Source organism: Dipodomys merriami, unplaced genomic scaffold (assembly GCF_024711535.1).
Source record: "Dipodomys merriami isolate MVZ:Mamm:240054 unplaced genomic scaffold, mDipMer1.0.p SCAF_3, whole genome shotgun sequence".
Taxonomy (NCBI): Eukaryota; Metazoa; Chordata; class Mammalia; order Rodentia; family Heteromyidae; genus Dipodomys; species Dipodomys merriami.
In genome coordinates, this window is record NW_027204492.1 from 64,497,458 (window position 1) to 64,524,996 (window position 27,539).

Sequence of the window (27,539 nt, forward strand, 5' to 3'; positions counted from 1 at the left end):
GGATTTTCTCAACTGCTAAGGAGTTGCTTCCTGTTTTTCACAAAGGGAATGAGTTACAGGCCCCAGGCCTGAGCCCACAGCAACTTCTGGATGTTGTTATGAAAAGCACCTCACCTGGGACCTGAGGCTAGGATTGAGAGGCTGAGTCACAGCACCATGTCAAATCAAACTGAGCTGACTGTTGGCATTCACCCATCCAACCTCTGTACCTCCTATGATGACATCCTAGCAGGAAGGGGAGAATGACAGGGCACCACAGTCAAGTGACTCAAGGCTGCTTGAATTTATAGAGAAGGATTATCATAGAATTGTGACCTCTAGCCTATCTAAACTAAAAGGGGCTTTAAGAATCATCTAGAGGTAGAATTTGGTATCTACAGAGGATTAAGAAAGAGATGACCCCTAGGCTTGAAAATCCCCCCTTCTCTCCCCTCCCCCCCCACCCCCGCAAATCAAACAGTCTAGGCTTAAAAATCAATAGGCGGCTAACTGAATCTTGGCCTTACCGCAAACACTTGCACTTGACCTTGGAAAAATTACCTAACATTTCTGTTTCCGCCTGACCCCCCCCCCACAAAAAAAGAGAGAGAGGGAGAAGTATCCCTCCCATAGAGCTAGTGTGAGAATTAGGTGAGATAATCCATGGAAAAATTCTAGCATAATTCCTGGCATGCTGTAGGCTCTCAATAATTTTCTTTTAGTCAAGCAGAGTCATTGAATTCTCACTCCTGTACTAGCCATTTTATTTTGGGCGAGCTGCTTTTTCTTTTGGAGTCTCTTAATGGGATTAATCCTACTTCACAGGGCTGTTGTGAGGATTCAATAAAAAAAAAAAAAGTACGTATAAAGGTCTAGCACTTACTGGCTAGGCACCAGTAGCTCATATCTGTAATCCGAACTACTCAGGAGGCTAAGATCTGAGGATCGAGGTTCAAAGCCAGCCTAAGCAGGAAAAGTCCCTAAGATACCTTTCTCCAATTAACTACCAAAAAGCCAGAAGTGATGGAGTTCAAGTTCCAGCCTTGAGCAAAAAAAAAAAAAAAAAAAAAAAGCTAAGAGGCAGCATTTAAGCCCTGAGTTCAAGCTCCAGTACCACACAAAAATAAAAAGTCTAGCATGATGTTAGGCACATGGTAGATGCTCAATAAATATTGGCTGCCAGGTGCTGGTGATTTACGCCTGTAATCCTAGCTATTCAGGAGTCTGAGATCTGAGGATTGCAGTTTGAAGTCAGCCCAGGCAGAAAAGTCTCCTTGAGACTCTTATCTCCAATTAACCACTCAAAAACAGGAAGTGGTGTAACCTCAAATGATAGAGCACTAGCCTTGAGCACAAAGAGGCTCATGGATAGGCCCAGGCCTTGAGTTCAAACTCCACAGCCAACATATACATATGTATATATGTATACACAAATATACATACACACATATGTTGGCTGGATCTGAAATGGCATATCACTAGAACATGAGACCCGGATAGTTTCCCAGACATGAGTTGCAGCACTACAGAGCCTTGCTTCATCCTTCATGTATCTGGTCTGGCAAATGGATCCAACCTAAACTGAGGCTCAAAGCAAGCTGAATGGTGTCCAGGTGAGAACTGAACCACTGAACCACATCATTTGGTTCTGTCTACATTTGTACAGAGCTATCTTTTCTTGCACAATCAGTTCCTCCATCACAGACAAAATAAGACCAAGCCTAATGAGGTTACCACTTACCCACCTCTTGGGGGCATACATTCCCATTCCTACAGCCAACCCTAACTCACTTTCAACATGTCTAGCCTTTCCTCTTGTCTCCATGCCTCAAGGTGAAAGGTCGGATTCTGAAGTGAGTAGGCCTTCTTGTTTATTATTGCTCAGTCAGGGAGCACTTTCACCTTCTGTCTGGCTTGCCTCTGGTGGATCTCTAATAGAGATCAAAGTTTGTCTCCAAGGCAAACCACATCTGTAGGCTGTGAGGCAGGATAGTCAAAGCACTGGAATGATTCCACTGCTCAGCAGGGTCCTTCAGAGAGACAGGTCAGGCAGAGCCAGCCATCAGTCAACATTTCCTCTTGCATTCAAGTCTAGGCCTTGCAGACACCTCCAACTGACTCTGAAGCAACTTCTTCTTGCCCTTGCCAAGCACCTGTTGTTTATAAAAAAAAAACCTTAAAGAAACAGCTAGACTTTGACTCGAACGCATGGATTGACAACTGGCTCTCAATCAGACTATTATTTGTCTCCCCTCTACCACTGCCAAACAATCACTAAAGTGTGTAGGCCTCATTACACATGGCTCAGTGACCTCACAGGGGACATGAAGCAGGGGGCTATGGGATTGCTTTCTGGAAATTGAATCTACACATCAATGAACCAGGGGTCAAGTATGGCTCCACCTGCATGAGTACATATACATCTAGATTCACACACACACGCACACGCACACACACAGCCACACACACACAGTCACATACACACGCATGCCCCCACACACACAAAGATGGATATACTCATGTTCCTACTCCCACTATACATACTTCCACAACTTTGATGAAAACACATATACAGAGTACACAAAACCATACTCCCTCACACACACTATTGCTTCTAAAGCTGATCAGGAAATAAACATACTTCGGAAGGAGCTCCGTTATCTATTTATGGACAGTGACAAGAAAAGGAATTTGTACTCAGAGTAAACGATTTTCAGTCTCAAGGCTAAAAAGGCTAAAGCTCTCTTCCTTACTTTCCACTATCCAACCACAACTCACACGTGCACACACGCGCGTGTACTCCCCCGCCCCCCTTAAGGTATCTTGTTAGGAGCCCTTGAAATTTACCCTTTCTCAGAAAGCTGAAGCAAATATATCCTAAACGTAGGAGGAATATTCATTTTGGTTTGCCAGAGACAATCGTATTTTCTGTCTATAGTTTTCCTCCTTACCCCTCAAAAGTATAACAAATGATATGATCACCCTACCTAAACCCTCCCGACCCTGGGCCTTGGCTGGGCTTTCCACTGGGGATGAGGGTCAACCACCTCAGGCCCAGGCCTGCTCTCTCCCTAGGATACCATCTCATTCTTAATCATGCTTACCTCTTAAGCTTCATCACTAGGGATTCTTTCAACCTTCTAAATAAGCAAAACAATTTGCTCGCCCCAGCCCAGAGACTGAGGGGAAGCTGGGAAATTCTGACATTGGACTGAAGAAGTTATCCAGCCACAATTCCAATTTTCTTCAAAGTGGGCATTGCCTTCCTCCTTTGGGCCTCACTCCCTCTTAATTCCCCAGCAATGCCTCTCCTGCTAACCTCAATACCCCTTTCCTTTCCCTCATTCCACCCAAAATATGGGCTCAAATGACCACAGGTTCTCTCTGAAGCAAATACACTCCATGGTATCACATCCCTACTCTAAATTCAGCCGTCAATGGAATGAAAAGAAGTGGCAAAGAAAGGAGAAGGTTGAGGGAAGTAAGAAGGACAGAGCGAGATCCAACTTTATTTAGGCTCAGTGACTAATTTACCTATTTATTTATTGTCAGTCATGGTGCTTGAACTCAGGGCCTGGGTGCTATGCCTGAGCTCTTTTTGCTCAAGTCTAACACTCTACCACTTTGAGCCACAACACCACTTCCTGTTTTCTGGTAGCTAATTGGAGCTAAGAGTCTCACGGACTTTCCTGCCTAGGCTGGCTTTGAACTGCATCCTCAGATCTCAACCTCCTGAGTAACCAGGATTACAGATATTAGTCATGAGCACCCGGCTAATTTTTTTGGGGGGGTCCGGTCGTGGGGCCTGAACTCTGGGCCTGGGCGCTGTCCCTCAGCTCTCCAGCTCAAAGCTAGCATTCTACCACTTGAGCCACAGCGCCACTTCTGGCTTTTCTCTTTTTGCTTATGTGGTGCTGGGGAATCGAACCCAGGGCCTCAGGCATGCAAGGCAAGCGCTCTACCACTGAGCCATCTTCCCAGCCCTATTTTTTTTTTGAGACAGTGTCTTGCTATGTAATTCAGGCTGGCCTTGAACTTGAGATCTTCCTGCCTCAGTCTCCCAAGTGCTGGGATTACAGACATGTCCATGCTCAGAGTTCTGTTACTAATTTTCATTAGGCCTGTTGCCTAATTTTTTTGAGCTTCAGGGCATGTGTGTCAGTGACTATTTTTGTGGCTGGATTAACTGTGTTTTGAAAAAAGGCTGAAAATGCTGTCAGCTCTTTGCAAACATGGCTATAAATATATTGTGCAGGATAGAGTGGTAGTGCTATTCACAGAGCAACTGGACAGGGATCCGTGTTCTCCAAACCTGCAGATACACATACTACAGTTTGAATTTTAGCAGCAGCTGTGCTAATGTGCAAACAAGAGACTCCAGCAAGGGCAAAGAGACATTATCAGTAAGAAGTGGGAGGACTTAAAAATAAGGGCTTTCTCCTATGCCTAGAAAACTAAAGTTTGTGAAGAAGCTGAACAGTATAGTATACTCAACTTATAGCTATGAGGCTGTTCGTGTACACATATGCCTGCACATACACATACACATAAACACATGCATTTTCCTGTGTGTGGGCATGTTTGTAAAAGAAGAAGGTATGTGTGCATACATATAAATGTATATGTGTGTGTAAAGTTTTTTTTTTTTTTGTCGGTCGTGGGGCTTGAACTCTGGGCTTGGGCGCTGTCCTTGTGCTCTTCAGCTCAAGGCGAGCGCTCTACCGCTTGAGCCACAGCGCCACTTCCGGTTTTTTTCTCGTGGTTTATTGGAGATAAGAGTCTCACAGACTTTCCTGCCCGGGCTGGCTTTGAACCGTGATCCTCAGATCTCAGCCTCCTGAGTAGCTAGGATTACAGGTATGAGCCACCAGCGCCCGGCTATAAAGTCTTGTCTGTATCAGAAAGTTCAAACTTAAAGTCAAATGTATATGTGGTTCATGCCTGTAATCCTAGCTACTCAGGAGGCTGAGATATGAGGATCATGGTTCTAAAACAGCCCAGGCAGAAAAGTCCCCGTGACACTCTTATCTCCAATAAAACCACTCAAAAATTGGAAGTGGCACTGTGGCTCAAGTGGTAGAGTGGTAGTCTTGAGCAAAAATTGCTCAGGGACAGTGCCCAGGCCTTGAGTCCAGCTCCACACTGACAAAAAAATTGAATATATATAGTCTTTGTTGTTGTTGTTGGTTGGTTGGTTGTGACGCTTGAACCCGGGTCCTGGGCACTGTCCTGAGCTCTTTTTGCTCAAGGCTAACACTTTACCACTTTGAGCCATAGCACCACTTCCTGTTTTCAAGTTGTTAAGTGGAGTCTCACACTTTTCTTCCCTGGCTGGGTTTGAACCACGATCCTCAGATCTCAGCCTCCTGAGTAGCTAGGATTACAGGCGTGAGCCACCAGTGCCTGGCAATGTATACATAATTTTGTACATGGGTGGAGTTGCTTATATATGTGTGTCTATGAATGATGTCTAAATCCACCTATACATACACAAGCACATGTGCAAGCCTACAGATGAATCTGTTAATGTGGTAACCATGATGATAACTCATATGGAAGGTTCAAAGCAGTTTTCTAAGGGTTATCACATCCATTTTGTCCCTTTAGCTTGATCATAAGGCTGTGAGGCAAGGATTATGGGCCTACCACTGGCCTTATTTGTTAGTAAGAAAGTTAGTCAGTCTTGGCAGAGATTGTGGATCCGATAAACAGCAAAGCCAGCATACTAACTATATGATGTTAGGTCTTGTGTCTTACCTGATATTACAGAACTCGCAAAGGGAACAGACATCTAAATATGCTCATAAGTGTAGTTTTAAACAGCCTACTTTGAATTATGCAAACTTTTTTGAAGTTTCAGACTTTTGATTTCTTTGTTATTTTTTACTCTTATTATAAAGGTGATGTGCAGAGGAGTTACCGTTATATAAGTCAGGTAAAGAGTACATTTCTTTTCGGACAATGTTACCCCTTCCCTTGCACTCTCTCAGTTTTTCACTCTCATCCTCACCCACCACTTTTTATTTCTTTGTCTTCCCCACCTCTACGGCTCCCTTTCCCCATGTGAAGGAACTTAAGAACATCTTTACAGTTCCCAGCAAAGTCATCATGCTCCTCTCCTTATCTTGTTCAACATGGGAGTGAAGAAATGTTGAGGACAGCAAAATATTCAGCTCTGGAGTCTAACACCAGTACATCAGGAAATAAGCTAACCCAAGCTCTCCATCTAGCCCAAAGTTATGGCTTTCAGTGTGGACATCTGAAGCTCAAACTTCTGGGCTTTCCCTTTAAAATCCATCCTACCTTCCCCTAATTGAAAGGAGTATGACAGCTTTTGAGAGTGAGGTCTTCATCCTCCTCATTTTGCCTGGCAAATTTAATAAACCTTCATTTTCTTTTCTCCAAAATCCTGTTCTTGTTATTTGTGAACACGCACCAAGACCAGGGGACCAGGTTTTTCAGTAACAAAGTGAGGTTAGCTATGTTCCAGTGGTTCACATCTATAATCCTAGCTCTCTCAGGGGGCTGAGATCTGAAAATTGTGATTAGAAGCCAGCCCTGGAAAGGAAGTCTGTGAGACTTTTCTCTCCAATTCATCACCAGCAATCCTGAAGTAGAGCTGTGGCTCAAGTAGTAGAGCACTAGCCTCAAGTAAACAAATGAAGGAACTCAGAGATTGTGCCTATGCCCTGAATTCAAGACCCAGGAACAGCAAAAAAGAGGGAAAAAAGCGAGGCAAATTGCACTTGAATTTTGACATGTCATTTCAAGGCCATCTTTTCTATCACTGCTACAGATAAATTCCATTAAAAGGGGAAGGGCTTCTGGTCAGATTTCTGATCCTGCCTGGAGATACTGGCCAGGTCCTATAGTAGAACACTGATGAGCCAATAGCCTCCTTAAACCATGCCCATTGAGCTCATGGGGGTTTTCTGGAGTTAGGAGCTGGAACAACAAATGTACTTCCTCCCTATTTGCTACTCTGACTGTCTATAGATCTATCTTTCTCTTCCTAAAAGCTGTGGGCTCCCAATATCTGGTCTGACCGGTTCCACCTGAGCCTTCCATGTTTGAGACATTAAATGAAAAGGCTTGTAGTACAGACCTGGCTGGGCCTGAATGTGAGTGCTGCCATCCTCAGGCAAGACAGCACATGAATTGTTTCTGATGGTCTGCTGACCTTTATTCAGACCACCAGATCCTTCCATTTGTTTGGCCAGGTGCTATGGGCTACTCTTTCTACTGGCAAAATCAAGGTCAGGGCCACCCCCCCCAAAAAAAAAAACCACTTTGACTCTTAAAATATACAACAATCCTGTCATTCACCATTTGGATGGTTAGAACTTGATCAAACTTGATAGGATAATCAAGATATTGATAGTGATTTCCAGGGTATCCAGGACCACTAACTTGTAGTCGTTGGAGTTGTTAGGGTTCAGAAAAGACTTCATTTTCTAGTCATCTACAGACAAAAGACCTTACCAATCCTCTTCTCTATTGTGACTATGCTCAATCATCTCAACTTGTCACCAGAACCTTCGCTTGCTAATGCTTCCAGCTTCCTGCCAGAAACCCTCTAGGAACTTCCGGGTATTTGTTCTCCCTGTCCCCAGAAGATAAACTTTCCTTCCTAGTAACAGATGGGAGGTCTAACTGTCAAAGAGTTCATGGTGCTTGGCAAAGTAAGCTCTTAGGAGCTGGGACAGAATGCACCTTGTTGTGGGTGGAGCCACTTGGGTTTAGAACTGTTGATTGCAGATGTATAGAATACTCACAGACTTTATAAAGCTGGAATAGCCAGTGCAGGATTGCCTAATATGAGGATTGAGCATGAGTTTAGGGTACAAGTGTAGCAAAATGAAACAAAAATGGATTGAATTTTTTCCTCCTGAATTTAGTAACCTGAAAAATAATGCTTAAAGGTTATAAAGGTCTTAATCTGATCCTAGGCATAAATGACATCAGAACTCTCTTCAGAGATACCATTACCCCCACCCTAGATTTCCTGAATGTATAGTGCTGGTCTCCCTTAGGCTGTGGTCACACTTGCTCTCCAACATTCTGCTATACAGATTCATGGACTGCAGACTGTTAAGTAGGTAATAAGTATAGCAACCAGGCACTGGGGATCCGATCTACTCAGGAGGCTGAGATCTGAAGACTGTATGTAGCTTGAAACCAGCTAGGGAAGGGAAGTCTGTAAGACTTGTATCTCTAATAAAGTACCCTCCAAAAAAGACAAAAGTGGAGCTGTCGCTCAAATGGTAGAGCACTAGCCTTGAGCACAAAAGTTCAGGGACAGCACAAGCCCTGAGCCCTGACCAGTACCAAAAAAAAAAAAAAAAAAAAAAGAATAGCAAACACATGCATAGTACCTACCATGTAGCAGATATACTGTTCGAAGATAGCTAACTAGCTAAAGACAGATGCAGAGATATGATAAAAACTCATTTCAGAATTCTATGTGGTAAATACTTCTGTTGCTTTCCTTTTACAAGTAAAGAAATAGAGGCCCAGAGAGGTTTAAGTGCCTTGCTCAAAGACATACTTCTAGTGAACTGTGTGAGGCCACGAATTGTCCAGTTTGGGTCCAGGTCAATGATCACTCAAGCTGGCTCCATGAGGGTAGGACTCCCAGTAGTACTGCATTCATAAGGCACAAACCCTCTTTTAAAAATAAAACCAGCCAGGTGCTGGTGGCTTATGCCTGTAATCCTAGCTACTCAGAAGGCTGAGATCTGAGGATTGCTGTTCGAAACCAGCCCAGGCAGAAAAGTCTCCTTGAGACTCTTATCTCCAATTAACCATTAAAAAACAGAAAGTAGAGCTGTGGCTCAACAGGGTAGAGTGCTAGCCTTTAGCAAAAGAGCTCAAGGACAGAGCCCAGGCCCTGAGTGCAAGCCTCATGACCAAAATTAATTAATTAATTAAACCAAAGTAATTTAAAGTAGAAAATGATTTAGAGATTGTTTGGGAGAGATTTCCTAAAATATTGACTCAAATATCATAATCTATTCACATATCATAATCTATTTTATTTTTGCATTGAAGTATTTGCTTACTTGCATACACACCAGTTTCTCTTGGCCTTTCTCAATGGAATTCCCCAGCAGTAGGATGAACACTACAGGATAGTTAACATTTCAAAAAGCCATCCTTTTTATTTTTTATTAGTATATATTAACCATAGAGCTTAAGGGCTTTTATTGCAATGGTTCCGTACATGCATATAATGAATGCACTTTCACCGATCATCTTTGGTCCTAAGCTCCACCCAAACCAGGGACCCCTCCCAGTCCTGGAGTTCCCTCCATACAGCTGGCCCCTCCCTCTCTCTGCCCAGACCCACCTGAACTCCCATCTACCTCACTTCCTATCCCCCAGACCCTCTTGCTACCTGGATGGTGACCAAGGGCATGTACACCCTCTTGGGGGAAATATGGCTCCTGTAATAAACCTTATAATAATCTTTCTCCAGTGCCTGCCTGCCTCTGCATGGTCCCCCGTGATGGATGTGTGGGTTCGTCCTCTTTCAGTATTCACACCCTCTACTACTCCTTCTTATTCCCTTACACCCTCCAATACCCCTTTTGTAAATTTTTTTTTGTCAGTTCTGGGGTTTGAACTCAGGTCCTGGGCACTGTCCTTGAGCTTCTTTTGCTCAAGGCTAGCACTCCCACACTTGAGCCACAGCGCCACTTTTGGCTTTTTCTGTTTATGTGGTAGCAAGGAATCGAACCCAGGGCTTCATACATGCGAGGCAAGCACTCTACCACTAAGCCACATTCCCAGCCCCCCCTTTTGTAAATTTTAACGAGTTACATCATGCCATTTTCATACATGCTTACTTCAACCATATTCACCATGCCTTCCTTATCACTACTGGTTATCCGACCTTATTTGTTTCCCTTCAAAAGTCATCTTTTGTATGTTTTCCCTTATATTTGGGATTTAGTGTATAAGTTTGTAAGTAAATATGGTGGGTGGTATGCAAGTGTATACAAATGTATTTAGTGAAATATGGTAGATTCAAGGGAGAACTCAAATAGTGTAATTCTTAGAAAGGCAAAATCAAAGTTCAGCAAAATAAACCAACAGAAAGCAGGCACTCGAAAGGAAGGGGTGGGGTGGGGTCAAGGAAAAAGTGATAGACAAATGAACAGGACAAGAGGGGGAGAATACAGCCAAGAACTCAATGTATATCCTACAAAATTAAGGAGACTGAGAGAAGAAGTGGGTAGGGGAGGGATGGGTGAGAATGTTGAGAGGGGTGACAATGATCAAGATATATTGTATTCATAAAATGCTTTGTTAAATAGCAATTCCTTTGTACAGCTACTTAAGGATAATAAGGATAAAAGGAAATTTAAAAAACAGAAGTCATTTTTACTCAAATCTAGGACAATGTGTTTTCCTTTTTGATTTTTTTTTAATTTATGTTTTCCATTTTCATCAGAGAAGTTCTCTTCTGTTCATCATCCCATTTCCCATCACCCTTCCCCCCTTGCTCGGAAGCTTCCAAGGTCTTCTTGGTTTATAGAATTCATTGGTGCTGAACTGTCAGGTTTCCTGACTCCCAGCCCAGTGCTCACTTGTTCTTCTTTTACCTCCCTCCCTCCTTCCCTTCTTTCTTCCTCTCTCCCTCCTTTTCTTTCCTTCCTCCTCTCTTGTCCTTCCTTCCTTTCTTTCATCTGTCTGTCTTTCTTTCTTCCTTTCTTTCTTTTTTGATCCCAGACAGCAGGCCTTAGCTATTCCCAGCCTTCCTTCCACAACTTCCCTTTTTTTTGCCCTTGAATGATATGATTCCCAGTTGTTGGTTTCATTATACTATATGTATTTCTTCTTCCCCATATATTACAACATATTCAGGTTGCTACCAAGCTTAGGAAAAATTCTATTTCATCTTTCTGTTACCATGGAATTGGAAGACCTGATTTCTAGTCTCAGCCCTTAGAGCATTCATTCGCTCTCAGTCTACAGCCTGTATTATACCCCTGTCAAATGGAAATACAAATCTCTACATGGCCCTTTCCTACAGTGAATCTTCCCTTAACAGATACAAACCACACTGACTTTTTCTTTTCCAGATGCTTTCAGCACAGTACTTGGTGGGACCAAAGACCAAAGCTGCTGGCACATGAGATCTCATACTTATTTCCTGTCTCTAATAAGAGGTTCAACAAAAACTAAGGTGTAAACTACAATGTGCCATATTCAGAGGTGACTTGTCACACTCCTCAGGACTTCCCTCTCCTGGAGTTCACAAGATCCACAGGCACACCAGGGACCCAGGGAGATAGGCTGAGAGCTGCTGCTTGGGCCTCTTAGAAAAAAGTGCCTGGGCTGCTGACAAGGAAAAGCAGGTGGTGTGGGCTGGGTAGGCTGGGAGAACTGGACCACATGCCCAGACATCCCCCAGCCCGTGCCCTTCTCTCCAAATATCCTCACTATTTCTCTTTCTCCTGCCCCTCCACCACACCACACCTGCTGGGTAGGGCCTCATGGGGAACAGTGATTCATTTGGCTGCCAAAGAGGAGGGACCCAACCAAACTGTCCATTTCTGAACTCCTATCCTGCCATTGCCCAGTTCTCTACTTAGGTAATGCCATTTCAAGTTCCAACTCTGCCAGCAAGTCTTCTCTAAGTCTTCTGGTCTCCACATCCATCCCTCCTTTACCATATCACCACATGTAAATTGTGACATTTGTTAGGCACTGGTGTGTTCCTACCTACAATTCTAGCTACTCAGGAGTTGAGATCTGAGGACTGTGGTTCAAAGCCAACCCAACCAGGAAAGTCTATGAGGCTATTTGCAATAAACTACTAAAAAAAGTCAGAAGTTGAGCTGTGTCTCAAGTGGTAGAGTACTAACCTTGAGCAAAAGAAGCTCAGGGGCAGCACTCAGGTGCTGAGTTCAAGCCCCAGGGCTGGCAAAATAAATTGCAGCATTCAATTTAGCAACGATCCCTAGTTGTGTGCAATGTTAGTTCTTCTTCCAGAATTCTTCATCTGTCTCAACAAAAATTTAGCTTGGCACACAGTAAAGACCTACAACTTAAATCAATATTAATCAAGTTGGGGTTAGAGGTATGGCTCAGTTGGTAGAGCAAAATTTTAGCAAAAATGTTAGGTATGGGACTGGAAATGTGCTTTGAAGCCCTGGGCTCCATCCCTCAGTACTACATAAACAGAAAAAGCTGGAAGTGGTGTTGTGACTCAAGTGATAGAGTGCTAGCCATGAGCAAAAGAAGCTCAGAGACAGTGCCCAGGACCTGAGTTCAAGCCCCAGGACTGGCAAAAAGAAAAAGTTAGGTACCAAGTTTGAGACCCTACCTCAGACCTCCCTTCAAAAAAGAAAGAAAATAAAAATATTCATCGATTAATCGAGTTGGAAGTGGAAGGTATAAAGAAGGCTTGTGAGCTAGGAGGTAACTAATACTTGTTAAACATTTGGTAGGTATCAAATTGTACATTGGATGTTTTACATGTGTCATCTCATTTAGTCTTCACATCAGTTATGAAGAAGTTCTTACTATCCTTACTTTATACATGAGAAAACTTTTTTTCAAAAAGTTAAAAACCAGCTGGGCGCTGGTGGCTCACGCCTGTAATCCTAGCTGAGATCTGAGAATCCTGGTTCAAAGCCAGCCTGGGCAGGAAAGTCCGTGAGACTCTTATCTCCATAAACCACCAGAAAACTGGAAGTGGCGCTGTGGCTCAAGCAGCAGAGTGCTCGCCTTGAGCTGAAGAGCACAGGGACAGCGCCCAAGCCTAGAGTTCAAGCCCCATGACCACCACCACCAACAACAACAACAAGTTAAAAACCTTGTCAAAGAAGCTGGGTGCTGGTGGGTAATGCCTGTGATCCTAGGTACTTGCAAAGCCAGCTCAGGCAAAAAAAAAAGTCTGAAAGACCCCCATCTCAACAAAGGGAAGCTGGGTATGGTGATTCATACCTGTGATCCCAGCAATGAAGGGAAGTCTAAAAGTAGTAAGGTCACAGCACACACACACACACACACACACACACACACACACACACACACACACACACACACACACACACACACACACACACACCCTATACTAAAGATAACCAATAAAAAAAAATAAGGGCTGGAGGCATAGCTCAGTAGTATTGTGCCCACTTAACAAGCATGAAGCCATGAATTTGAACCCAGTACCACAGACAAAATAAATAAATAAATCAAATAAACCAACCTTGTCAGGAACAGCCTTGTAGTATAGTACAGCATCTGAATCTATTGATGTTTGATTCTAAGACCCAAAGTCAAAGATGGATAACAGTCTGAATGTCCATTAGTAAGGAAGGCATTAAGCGAGTTATGATGTATCTAGATAATAGAATATGGTATTGTTGTAAAAAAAAGAATGACGGTTTTATATGGACTTAATATGCAACAATATCCAAGGTATATTTCGAAGTATACAAGGCAAAGTAGAAAATAATGTGGAGCCAGACACCAGTGGCTCACACCTATAATCCTAGCTATTCAAAAGGCTGAGATCTGAAGGAGGACAATTCGAAGCCAACCTAGGGAAGAAAAGCGCTCAAGGCTCATCTCCAATTAACCATCAAATGCTGGACTGGAGGCATGGTTCAAGTGGTAAAGCACCAGCAGTGAGCAAGAAGATAGACCTCTTGGAAGGGAAAGAGTTGAGTTCAAACCCCAGTTTCAGAAAAGAGGAGGAGGAGGGAAAAGAGGAAGAGAAGGAGAAGGGGGAGGAGAAGGAAGAGAAGGGAGGAGAAGAAAGGGGAGGAGAAAGGAGGAGGAGGAAAAGGAAGAAGAGGAAGAGGAGAATGCAGACTATTAGATTATTCATATACCATTCCTTGTACAGACACTCTATCTCTGGAAGGACACACTATGTAACACTGGTAGATTCTGGGGATCGAAACAGATTATTTGGGAGATAGAAATGAGAGACTGTTCACCATTGTACCTTTTCAATTCATTGCCATCTCCTTCCACAAAGTAACGCCTGGGAATCAAGCACATTGAGACAAAAGGAAAGGGGCCATTAATGTCAGTGGCTGAATTAGGGGATCCCTATCATTCTAGCAGCCTATATCTTACAAACCGATGTCCACTACAAACAGCTCCCCAGTTGATTAGAGGTTGGACCTTTCCACGTGGAGCAGGATTTGGTGGTCTCTGACAAAAGATCAGACAAGCACTTAAATGCTGAACTACATCCCCAGCCCTGGTTCAGAGTTTGTTGGTTTTTTAAAAAAGATTATCTTTAAGTAGTTAGTTATACAAGGGGGCTTCAATTCAACAAATCAGTTTATAAATATAATGCATTTTTTGCTGGTCCTGGGTACTGTCCCTAAGCTTCTCTCTGCTCCACTTCTGGCTTTTTCTGAGTAGTTTATTGGAGATGAGGGTCTCACAGACTATCCTGCCTGGACTGGCTTTGAACTATGATCCTTAGATCTCAGCCTCCTGAGTAGGTAGGATTACATGTATGAGCCACCAGAGCCTAGCACATCTTTTCCTTTTTTTTTTTTTTTCATGCCAGTACTGGGGCTTGAACCCAGGGCCTGAGTACTGTTTCTTAGTTTTTTCACTCAAGGTTGGTGCTCTACTGCTTGAGCCACAGCCCCACTTCCAGCTTTTTGCTGGTTAATTGGAGATAAGAGCCTAATGGACTTTTTCTGTCCAGCCTGGCTTTGAACCAAAATCCTCAGATTTCAGACTCTTGAGAAAAGTAACTAGTACAATGCATCTTAATCAATGCCACCTTTTCTATCTTTCTCCCCTAGCTCAAACACTTAAATAACTGCAAATAAAGTTGGCAAATCTCAGCATGTATAAAAATATGTCTCTAAGAAGATTTAGAGATTTTGTTTTGTTGCTTGCAACAAAAAAAAAAGAAAAGAATTCCATTCTGATTTTCCAACTAGTAATATGAATGGCGATTTCTTAAGTGGCCAATAAAATACTTGTTCAAGCTGCTTTGTGAAGGCCCCAATCCTGTGGCCTCTGTTCTCTGGGACTATCCTGTTTAAAACACAAGGAAACTGGCCTACTCCAAAGCTGAACACAAAGGAGCAAGTCTCCTTCTATGCTTAATGTCCTCTGCCCAGACCTTCTGACCCTAAATATCCCTTTCCTTCTTCCTCACTACCTTCAGGAGAACAGAGGGTCTGTGAGAGACCCTCGGGAGGAAATGACACCCTAACTCCACCCCACCACTTGCTGCCCCCTAGCAATTCCTACGAACAACTTTCAGTCCTTGACTCATAAGGAGGTTTGTGAGCTCCTGCCAAGTGTTGTAAATATTTCAGCATGCCTTGTTTCCTTGAATATATATGACCTGGGATCTCACACTCCCCCCCAACCCCCTACCTCTCACCCTGCCCCCCACCCCCCCTCACCCTCCCCATCAGGGAGCTAAGGAACAAAGAAAACACAAGAATCTTTAGCTACAGGACACCTCAGGTCAAATTGCAGAAGAATTCAGAGGCAAGATGGAGAAAGAGATAGAGTGGGGAGGAAACATTTAGAAAAACATTTAGAAAAAGGCATCATTATTCCATTTCTAGGAAAAGGAACTTAATAATAGCAACAACAAGCCAGATGCTGGGAGCTCATACCTGTAATCCTAGCTACTACGGAGGCTGAGAGCTGAGGATTGTGGTTCAAAGCCAGCCCAGGCAGAAAAGTACATGAGACTCTTATGTCCCATAAACCAGCAAAACAAGTAGGAGGTGGAGGTATGGCTCAAGTGGTACTGCACCAGCCTTGAGTAAAAAGCTAAAGGACAGTGCCTAGGCCCACCAGTACCAGCACATAGATAGACAGATGATAGATAGATAGATAGATAGATAGATAGATAGATAGATAGATAGATAGATAGATAGATAGATAGATGATAGATAGATAGATAGATAGATAGATAGATAGATAGATAGATAGATAGATGCAACAACCACTTCATTATTTACAAAGGCCTTTGACATACTGACATACACAGGATTTCATTTGATCTTTCACAGTCTTATCAAAATAGATACTATTTGGGTCATTCTCTAGATTAAAATATTGAAGCCTAGGGGCTGGGAAGGTGGCTCAGTAGTAGAGTGCTTGCCTTGCATGCATGAGGCCCTGGGTTGAATTCCTCAGCACCACATAAGCAAAAAGAAAAAAGCCGGAAGTGGCGCTGTGGCTCAAGTGGTAGAGCACTAGCCTTGAGCTGAAGAGCTGAGGGACAGCACCCAGCCCAGAGTTCAGACCCCATGACCCGACCCCCCCCCAAAAGAAATATTGAAGCCTAGAAGGGATAGGGTACTTATTCAGTGTTCAACAACAAAAAGGTGACTTTTCTCTGGCATGTTTTTTGGACTCAAGCCTTCTCATACAAACTGGGTAGAGAGAGGTAGGCAATTAAAGATCTACCGCCTACAATAAACAAGATATGCATCTTTTGTTTACAAACCACTTCTTGTCATCTCATTTTATTTCTTAGGAAGATACCCAGAGGCCACAGGAATGGAAAACCTCTGCAGCACGTTCCCATGGTAGCTGCTCCCACATCTGTACCATGTGTTGGATGATGTCTAAAAGCAGGATTTTTACCTCAGTGTATCTCAGACTAAATCCTGCCTCTTCACTGTGTGCCAGATGAACTTGAACAAGACAAGTTTAACTCTGTGCTTCTCTGAAGCGATGATACGTGCCTACCTCACAGGGTTGTTGAGAATTAAGATAGCCAAGTAAAAGTGTTTAGTGTCATATATAGTTAGTGGCTAACTGTGAAGCGAATGTTGATGATTATTACTATTACTATGATTAAGGTACATGGCAGAAGTAAGGATCTGACACGGGAATCTCACTGTGATAGAGAACTGAGGTAGCTGTATGTTTCACATTTTTTCCCAATAGAAGAGGGCTTGAAGGACTCTTTGGCTTGTTTTGTATTGTTTTTGAAATGGGAGTCTCTCACTATGCAACCCACAATGACCTGGAACTTATTAGGTATCCCACAGTAGTCTTGAACTTGCAATTCTATTGCCTTACCCTCTAAAGTGCTGGAATTACAGGCATGAACCACCATTCCTGACTTGAGTCGTCTCCATTTTTCTACCTAGTTCCTTGAGGATGACCTGTATAAAGGGAATGGACCATGAGAAGTCCAATGACCTTAACAAGCTGCTGATCCTATGACCTCAGTCCCATAGGCACCATGTTTCAAGAAACTGTGCTAATTGGCCCAGACAGACATCACTCACCCAGCTCTACATACATATACACAGGTATGGACACATGAGCGCATGTGTCAGCGTGGGTAAGATGGTAGGTGTGCAGATCCACAGGATCTGGGCAGTCTACAGGAGAGCAGCTAGCCTGAGAACTCCCCTCTCCCTTCTCCATCTTCCCTAAAGAGACACTTTTGTGCCAGTACTGGGGCTTGAACACAGGGTCTGGGCACCATCCCTGAGCTTTTGTGCTCAAGTCTAGTGTTCTGCCACTGGAGACACAGCTCTACCTCCGGCTTTTCAGTGGTTAATTGGAAAGATTCTAGAGATCAGGTAGAGTTTACCAGAACTCTTAAGTTAGCAAAACCCAGTCTGAAATCTCAGTAGGTTCATCTGGCCAAGAAGATGGAGAGTAATGATGGTGAGGTTTTAAAGAGAAAGAAGTCCAAGTGACAAGGACATTTGTTAATTTTTTTTTTTTTTGGTCAGTTGTGGGGCTTGAACTCAGGGCCTGGGTGCTATCCCTGAGCTCTTTGTGCTAAAGGCTAGCACTCTATCACTTTGAGCCACAGTGCCACTTCCAGTTCTCTGCTGGTTAACTGAAGATAAGAGTCTCACAGAGTTTCCTTCCCAGCCTGGCTTTAAACCACGATCCTCAAATCTCAGCCTTCTGAGTAGCTAGGATTACAGGCGTGAGCCACTGGCGCCTGGCCCAGTTGTTCTTCTAACTGAGCAGTTGGAAGAAAGAAAAGGAAGAGAAAGAATAATACTAGGAGGAATAGAGATAGCATGTCTACCAAACATGATAAAAATGTACCATGAAAATGGAAGGAACTGAGGAAGTAAGCAGTTGGAACAGCTAGTTTTATTCTTTCTTCTCTCACCAAACCCAGAAAAGGCAAAAGAGAAGATAAAGTTAAAGAACAAGACTGCCAACATGAGGAGGATGTTCCTGTAAGCCATCCAAACAGACCACACTTGCCACCCACAACTGGATGCCCAATGATTTCTCATTAGTGGCCATAGCACCCACCCCTAGAGCACGTCCCTTAGTCTTCTGTCACCCCTGAAGCAACAGAGGTCTAGAGTGGCCTAAACTCTATCCCCAGTCTTGTTTGAGCACTAGGGTGGATGCAGGATAAGGAAAGTACAAAAATAATTGCAACCAGGCACTGGTGGCTTACACCTGTAATCTTAGCAACTCAGGAGTCTGAGATCTGAGGATCATGGTTCAAAGCCAGCCTGGACAGAAAAGTCTGAAAGACTCTTATCTCCAGTAAACTACTCAGAAAAAGCTGGAAGTGGTGCTGTGGCTCAAGTGATAAAACGCTAGCCCTGAGCACACAATGCCTCAGGGACAGGGCCCAGGCACTGAATTCAAGCCCCAGAACTGGCCAAAATATTGCTATAAATGGTTCTTGGCCCTATAGTCAGGTAGTAATAAATGAACTTAGGCCAAGAAAGACAATGTTGCCCATATGGTCTGCATCATCTTCATCCAGCAAGTTTCCCAGGCTGAGTGCTTTGCCCAAGTGCTCCAGGATCCCCTCCAGAAGTCCCTGTCCATCAAACCTGACTGGATACACAGCTAGGAAAAGAGTTATTTACCATGGAATATTTATAATCCATGGCTTTAAACATGTGTGTGGTTTAATAACAGTCTTTTCTCTAGAATTTACTCATTCAGTCCCAAAGTGAGAAGTCCCTTCAAGACAGGAAATTCTACTCCATCATTTACATCATCTGAAAGAAGTGAATGAATCTTTCTTTTCAAAATGCAACAACAACAACAAAAAGTGCATCCTCCAGGGAAATAGATCTACTCAAAAGGTTGAGATGGAGCTGGGCATAGTGATGTGCACACCCGGAATCCTGTCACTTGAGAGATTGGGGCAGGAGGATCGGGAGTGGTAGGCCAACTTGGCTTAATAAAAGCCTGTCTCAAACAACAATAACACAAATTTGAGATGGCATCCTTTACACATTTCTGAAAATATTACCAGCCTGGATGTTTGTTTATGCTTCATAGGAGGAAATACTAGCAATGTCGAGAGTAAAAAAAAATCCAAGGAAAAGAAAAGAGAGTTCTATGCCTGCTACTTCATTAGATACTACTTCACTAAGCCTGGAGTGAAGCTGAAGTTGATCAAGGACCAGGAACATCCGGTAGTAGTTTCTCTAAGACCACAAGCAACAGCCTTTCCCACCTGACCCCTACAGAGAGATCCCTGAGCCAGCTATAAAGATTCTGTGTCTGTACTGTGAGACCAAAGAAGGATACTCAGGAGAGAAACAGAAGACTCAATGCCTATGTGCATCTGATCATATAAAATAATGTTTATTGAAATGGAAATGAGAGGGATTTTTTCTTTGTTGCTGTTTTTGCTTTCTTTAGTCTTGTTTGTTCACTTATCTGTCTTTTGGAAGAGTAAGGAGGGCACAGAAATAGAGGGACAAAGGGTGAACAAATGCAGCAATGATATTCACTAGACACTGCTGAAAATGTACTATACAACTTAGGGGGGGCAGGAGGGAAAAATGGGAGAGATCGAAGGAAGGGTGAAACTGTCCAAAGAGAAATGGGCTCTTTACCTGACATGTAACTGTAAGCCCTCTGTACATCATATATAACAATTAAATTTTTTAAAGATGCTATATCTGAAGCTCCCCCCTCCTCCCATACACACAAAGGGAATCTCTGTGTCACATTTGGGAATCTTGATTTGTTCTTGTAGCCTGAAGTTACAGCAAACTGAGGTCACACTGACCATGTACTTCTGAGAAATGAGAGCAAGCTGTGGGAAATTAAATTTCAGGAGAGGGGTCCAAGCTGAGGCCCAAGGAAATGCTTTCAGTTTAATGCTTTTGAAGAGCAGATTCAAATGCTGGGAAACAACAGCATACAGACCCACCCTGCTAGCCTGCAGCGGGGCCAAGTTGAGGGAGTTCTCTTGGAGGTCTAGTTCTCTTCTAAGCAGGGCATTGTGGGAGAAGTGGCTGTATACTGAGAATTGCCCTTACATACTGGGTAAAACAGAATGGGCCTTTTTAACTACACTCTATGCCTGAGTAGCCCCATAGTCTTTAAATATAAAAGAAATAGGGAAGTAATATCTATGCTTTTCCTTGCTTTCCCAATATCCTTCTTCACCCCAATTCAGGCAATTCAACAAATTTTTCTTTGTCGGAATGAGTCTGTGCTAGGTTAATAGTAAAGACTAGGGGCACTCAATTGCAAAAGGACAGAACAGAGTTAGAAAGTTTTTAGAGACAAACTTTCTTATTCACTGGATACTGATGGCTCATCACTGTAATCCTAACTATTCGAGAGGCTAAGATCTAGAGGCCTATAGTTTGATGCCAGCCTAGGCAGAAAAGTCTGAGAGACTCCAACTCTCAGAATACCAGCATAAAATGGGACTGGAAGCATGGCTCAAGGGACAGAGTGCCAAACAAGCAAATTGAGCAAGAGTGAAGCCATGAGTTCAAGGCCAGGTACTGAGGGGAAAAAATGCATTTCACAGCTATCTGGGGTAGAGAGAGGTGAACAGTATGTTCAGTCACTGAGCAAGTTAGGTATAAATGTTATCTAACTCTTAGTCACTGCTTAGCAGCTGCTATCACTGAAATCGTCAGGTGCTGGTAACCCAGAATTGGCCTAAGGTCTTTTTGGCATTAGAATGAGCACTTTAGGCTATTGGACAGTGAGCCAGTGATCCAAATTCAACCAGTTGTCCCAGCTCAAACAGGCAGCCTCAAGGGACTGGGAAGGTGGCTCAGTGGTAGAGTGCTTGCCTTGCATACATGTGGCCCTGGGTTCAATTCCTCAGCAGCACATAAGCAGAAAAAAACTGGAAAGTGGAGCTATGGCTCAAGTGGTAGAGAGCCAGCTGAAGACTGAGGGACAGTGCCCAGTCCCAGAGTTCAGGCCCCATGACTGACAAAAATAAAATAAAATTAAAAAACAAACAAAAAACAGGCAGCCTCCTATTCGGCTTCCATATGTCCCAACCTCTCATCATCCTTTCCAGTATGAATCAAGGGCACAATCTGGGCCCCAGTCTGGAGAGGAGGCAAGATGCCTGGCCAGTGGCCCTGAAGCCTGCAGCCATCTCTGAACCAACATGACCTACATCTTCTGGACAATAAGAAAGGTCTTCAGCCAAAGCCAAGAGGCTAGCAGATTTGCTCCAAAATCAGCCATTTTTTGTGCCAGTACTAGGGCTTAAATTTAGGGCTTTCATCTGGCTGTTTTGCTCAAGGCCCATGCTCTACCACTTGAATGATACCTCCAGTCCAGGTATCTTGCTGATTAATTGCAGATTAGAGACTCATGGACTTTCTCTTCCAGGGCTGGCTTTGAACCATGATCCTCAGATCTCAGGCTCCAGTGTAGCTAGAATTACAGGCATGAGCCAGCTCAAACTCAACAATTTGATAGTAAACTCAGTGAGACACTGAACCAAGCAATAAAAATCCTACAACTGAGAGGACAAAGACAGTCTACTGACCCTCCTTGGAACTTTGGATTCACCCAAAGGCAGAGTAAACCTTTCATTCCCATAGCCAGAAAATTCTCCATCAATAGTCAATCAGCATGAATTATTTTATACCAGTAATGAGCCTTCCTAGACATTGTTGCTTTTCCTGGTAGAGGCCCAACCCTGCCTCTACCTCAGAAACTTTCAAGGGTTAAACTTAAATAATCCAATAAAAAATGACTCTCCATAGATCTGAAAGAATGCAAGTCAGAATACAGTAGAGATACTTACACACCCATGTTCATTGCAGCATTATTGACAATAGCCAAGCTATGGAATCAGCCTACATGCCCTACACCTGATAGACGGGTAAAGAAAGTGTGGTGTATTATTCAGCCATAAAGAAGAATTAGCTAGGTACTGGTGGCTCTTAACTGTAATCCTAGTTACTCAGGAGGCTGAAATCTGAAAATTATTGTTCGAAGCTAGCCCCAGTAGAAAAGTCCAAGAGACTCTTATTTCCCACTTAACTAGCAAAAAGATGGAAGTGGAGGTGTGGCTCAAGTGGTAGAGCACCAGCCTTAAGAGAAAAGCCGATGAGAGCATGAGGCACTGATTTCAAGCCCCAATACTGGCACAAAAGAAAAAAATAAGAAATCATGCTACTTTCAGGCGTAAAATGGATTAAACTGGAGTTCATATGTTAAACACCAGGTTCAGAGGGATAAAGATCACATTTTTTTCTCATATGCAGAATTTAAACTATACATATGCATACATACATTCGTATGCCTATATACATATATAAACATGACTGCAATAATGGGACTGTTTTGGGGAGTGAAGGGCGAGAGAAAAGGAAAAAGAACGATGAGGGTGAAGAATACAAAAAATTGTGTCTATGTATGAAGATAGTACAAAGAAGCACAATGCAGTCTGTGGAAAAAATAGGAGAGGTCAAAAATAGGAAGGGAGGGCAGAGGGGGAAAGAGTATGATAGAAGGGATAAGATCAAAGAATAATATATGCCTGTGTGAACTACCACAGTAAAATCTCCTTGGAACAATTAATATACACTAATAAAAAAGATAACCTGGCAAAACAATGCCTCTCATCATATTTTATGGCCCAGTGCTAGACTGAGAGTCAATGTGGAATGTGCGGGGTAACAGGTTTACTCTGAAGTACTTTCAAAAAGCCTTCAGTGTGAATCCATTGTCAGAAGCTCCAGCTTGTTCTGCCTTCATTTTCTGAACCCCTAAACCTAACCACACCCCCATTTAGGATTTCAGAGCTGAGATGGGGACTGTAACCAATACCACCCTGCTCCTCTTTCCCACAAAAGGCTCCCCTGTCATCCCAGAAAGCCATCCTTGGCCTAGATTTCCCACAAAATTGCCTGGTTGCCTTTTGTCCTTCCTGCTCTTTGGTCTAGGTTGGAGGACTCCCAAAATCTCCACAATCTCTGCAAAAGTATAGGCTCATTCCCCCTTCCCTACTGCCTCCAATCTGTCTCTGGGGCTTGAACTCAGGGCCTGGGCACTGTCCCTGAGCTTTTTTTTCTCAAGGCACTCTATCGCTTGAGCCACAGCTCCACTTCAGCTTTTTTTTGGTGCTTAATTGGAGATAAAGGCTTCACAGACTTTCCTGTTTGGGCTGGCTTTGAACCTCGATCCTTAGATCTCAGACTCCTGAGTAGCTAGGTTTGCGAGTATGAGCCACTGGTGCCCAGCTTCATTTCTCTCTCAATCTTTTCCTTTTTTTCTCCCAAACCCAGTTCCTATTTGCTTTCCTCTCAGGAACCTTTGGTTTGCCAGTCCTACCATGGTCTGGAAGCCAGGGAAAATTGATTTCTGACAAACAGATAAAGAGGACACAAAATACACCACTGGTGACACCCCAAAACCGTGTATTACAGAGTCCAACAAACACCATATATTGCGTGTTCTAGTATAGCCCTGCTTCCACTTCTTTTCTCTCTCCTGTGGCGTTTGCCCATGTCAGAGGATGCCTGGGATGAAGTTACCTTTTAAACATCAAAACTACCATTCTGTGGGACTCAGAAACACCCAGAAAAGCTGTTCAGCTACTAAGAAAGGTAACTGTGAAGTACTAGCTTTTTCCATCCTTTTAAGATACCAGGGCTATGGCACAGGTGGCCAGAACATTTTGAGTCAACTGAAGAAAGTATGTGCTGGTGGAAACATTTGGAATTGCAGAATCGAAATGGTAGCTTGAGAAAGCTGTGGAGCTCAAGAAAGGTAGTGCTGAGGATGAGAATTTTCTGAAAGTTCCGGAATGTAGTAGGATGTTCCTGACTTCTCCAAAATAAAAAGTGACGTGTTCCTGAGAAGCTCCAGTATCAAAAAATAACTTTAGTGAATTCAAGATACAACCCAGCAGGGACCCAAGCCAAAGTATTCTGAGACCCTGGGGACACACCAAATTCCATTCTGTCCCTTCCTGACCTATACTCCCCATAATTTAAGCCAAGAACCTAGCTCCTCAGTGGACCTGGTCTGTCAGAGCACACACTGGCCACACCCCTGCACAGACCACTGTACCACCGCCCCCCTGCAGCTGCACTGTGAGGTCTTGACCGGAAAGTCCCAGCCAGCCCTCCCCCTGAGTCTCCTATGATCACCTACTTTGAAGTCTGTTCCCCAGCAGTGAACCTCTTCCTGGTAAAATAGTGGTTTTTCCAAGCTTTATTACATAGTCCTAAGGCTCCAGCTCTCAGCCAGCTCACACCACATAAAAGCCAGGCCCTAGCTTCAGCCCAGCTGCCACTGTGACCATTCAACTTTCACCCAAACTTGTCACTGACTCTCAAAGGTCGTCAGCTTGCCTTGAACCATGGGGCAATGCTCAGCAGGTACCTTCCCCCACCCAATGTAACCTAGGCAACAACCAGAGGCCCTAGCCAAGAGCCCCAAAATTGCACCAAAGCAGGAAAAAGGTGGTCCCAGGCAAGAGTAGGGAAGCAACCTTTTCAAAAGTTGTTCCACACAGTCCAGAGACCCTTGCACTGCAGCGTCAGGTGGCATGAGCCGTCCTGAGATGGCCCTTGACAGCTACTGGCTTGCACTTAAGCTTTCTTCAAGTGGGCCTGTAGCATGCCTCTGTGCCAGTGGGTCACAAGGTTTGAGGCACCGAGAGCCCCAATCCCCCTCTTGCCAGGGCTGTCCAGTGAAGCTGCAAACGTGTAACAAAACTCCTTGGTTGAGGACCATGAGAGAGGCCCGATGCAGAGAAATCTAGGGGTGACACTCCAGAATTCAAGATTTGTGTATTCACATCCTAATTCCCAGGCTTCCCCCTTAGATGGTGGAGAAGTACACACTGGGAGGGGGGAGGCAAGAGAAAAGAACTCCCGTCTGCTCCTGAAAAATACAGCATAGTGGGAAAGCCACTGTTTTCCAAATTGTGAACTTGGGGTGGTGGCCTGGCTACAGCTGTCCTGAGGAGCAGAGGGAAGGACGGAGGGAAGGAGAGGGGGGGGATTGAGAGCACCAGACTTTAGAAAGAGGGCATCCCAAAACCCCCAGCTTGGTCCTAAGATCCCCAGGCAGAATAACGAAAAGGCTTCTTCCACAAACAAGGCTCCTTGGACTCTTCCAAGCCCACCTGGGTCCTCCATACCATCCGGGCTCCTGCATGGGTTTTGGAGCCCTAAGGCCTGAAAGGCGAGGGGCTATGCCCCCCCCCCCAATGCACACACACACACATCCAACCTACTAGTGTTAGGAAGGACCAAATGAAAGCGGGAGAGGCAGGATTGGCATTCCAAGGGCTGCAGGCAGAAAGAATGAGGCACCCCACGGCTAGCGGAGAGGCCCAGGGAGCCCTGGAAAGCATGGCTTGCGGAGGGCGGCGCAGAGTGAGCCCTGAGCCCCAGGGCCCAGCCTGCCAGCTGCCTCACGCGTCTCTGGCAGGAGATCCAGGGGACCGCCTCCCTGATCGCTTCGCTCCGGGGCTCGGCTCAGAGGGCAGGGAGATCCTCTCGCTCCCCTAAGGCGACAGTGGACCGCGCTGGCCTGGCTGGGCCATAATCACGGCAGGCAAGGAGGCGCACACACCCCCATTCCCACTCTGTTCACTCCAACACACACACACACACACACACACACACACACACACACACACCTGCCATGAATTTGACTCCCATCGAAGAGTCACCATCCCAGCTCTTCGTTTCATACACACACACACACACACACACACACACACACACACACACACACACACACACACACACACACACACACACACACCTGCCATGTATTGATTCTGACTGAAGAGTCAGGAGCATTTCCAAAGTGTTTTTGACGGAAAACAACTCTGCTCTCCCTCAAAAGACTGGAGGACTGTTGCGGAGATGGCCGCAAGCATGCTTCTTTCTGAAATTGCCCCGCCTTCCAACTACTCTTCTCTTTCTTTCATGACTTCGCCTCCTCCCCCACCACACCCCACCCCCCTAAAAAAATAGAAGCTTAGAAATATTTTCCCCCAGCACACTCGAGTAAAGGACTTTAAACAAATCCAAAAGGATTATCCCAGGGCAAAAAAAGTTCATGGCTTGTGTGAGTTCAATGAAAGTCCCAGAACGTCTTGAGTTCTAATCTCCACAACCCAGGCTGCCTAGAACCGCCCCCCCCCCCCCGCAATCCGCGCCCTCGCAGGGCCATGGGCAATTAGCAAGAGGTGGCAAAGGACGAACTAGGAGGTATGAAGGTGGCCGTGGGAAAGGGCCATTCTTGCTCAGAATGCCAGGTGGAGCGCGTGGGACCACTCACCTGCTTGGAACTCCACTTGGCGATTTTTTTCTTTTTCCTCTTCTAACAGCATAGAGTAGAGGATTCCGACTGAATTATGGATGCCGAAGATGGAGCCGTTGCACCAGGTAGCCGCGAACACCACCATCCAGCCGAAGCCACCTTCGGGAGGTTGGAAGCCACGCGCGGTGCCGCGAGTCTCCACGGTGGGCGTGGGCTCGGGTTCTTGCGCCGGCTCGGGCTCAAACCCCAGCTCCGGCAGAGGTGCGGGGTCCGGCAGGGGTTGAGGCTGCGGCTGGGGCTCAGGCTGGGGCTCGGGCTGGGGCACTGGCATGGGCTCCGGCTCCGGCTCCGGCTCCGGCTCCGGCTCCAGCTCAGGCTCAGGCTCAGGCTCCGGACTCCCTACTGGCTCTTGCTGTTCCTGATCTGCCTCCTTCCACGGCCCCTTGGCTTCCTCGCTAGCTGGGCTTTGCAGCGCCATCGCGGCTAGGGGACTGTGGCTGCTCGGGCCAGACGAGCCGCTGTGTGGCTGGTACTTGTTTCGGCTGCTGCTGCTGCTTCTCCGAGCACTGACGCCGCCGCCGCTGCCAGTGCCTCCTCCTCCCAGCTCCGCGCCTGAGCTGGCCAGCCTGTCCCGCGACAGACGGTCCCTCGAGCCCTCTCCTCCTCCTCCTCCCCCGACCAGCCCCCCTCCTCCTCTCCCATGTCATCTCTCTCTCTCCTCCCCCTCCTCCCGCCCACCTCTACCTCCCTCAACAGGCAGCGGCTAGAGCCTCTCTCTTCTCCCAGCCCTTCCTCCTCCCTCTTACTTGCCTATCTACACAAGCCACCGCTGCCTCCCGCCAACTCCCCTGGTAACTACTGAGCCCTCTTTTCCTTGTTGACATTCCGAGAAGAGGGAGAATTTAAGTGAGAGAGAGAGAGAGAGAGAGAGAGAGAGAGAGAGAGAGAGAGAGAGAGAGAGAGAGAGAGAGAGAGAGAGAGAGAGAGAGAGAGAGAGAGAGAGAGAGAGAGAGAGAGAGAGAGAGAGAAACACAAACTATCCTGTTCCCTTGCCCTGTCCTCTCTGCAGGTTCTAC

The 27,539-nt window shown here is 45.0% G+C and overlaps 1 protein-coding gene across 1 annotated transcript in view; it reads right to left on the bottom strand.

The window, feature by feature from the left end:
* The window catches only part of Slc16a2 (solute carrier family 16 member 2), a 108,549-nt gene extending 81,435 nt beyond the window's left edge, over window positions 1–27,114 (bottom strand). Inside the window, exon 1 of the mRNA XM_070040187.1 lies at window positions 26,482–27,114. Within this exon, the coding sequence (XP_069896288.1) occupies window positions 26,482–26,941 (460 nt within the window). The 5' untranslated portion in view covers window positions 26,942–27,114. The remainder of the gene's footprint in view (window positions 1–26,481) is intronic.
* Between the last annotated feature and the right edge of the window lie 425 nt (window positions 27,115–27,539).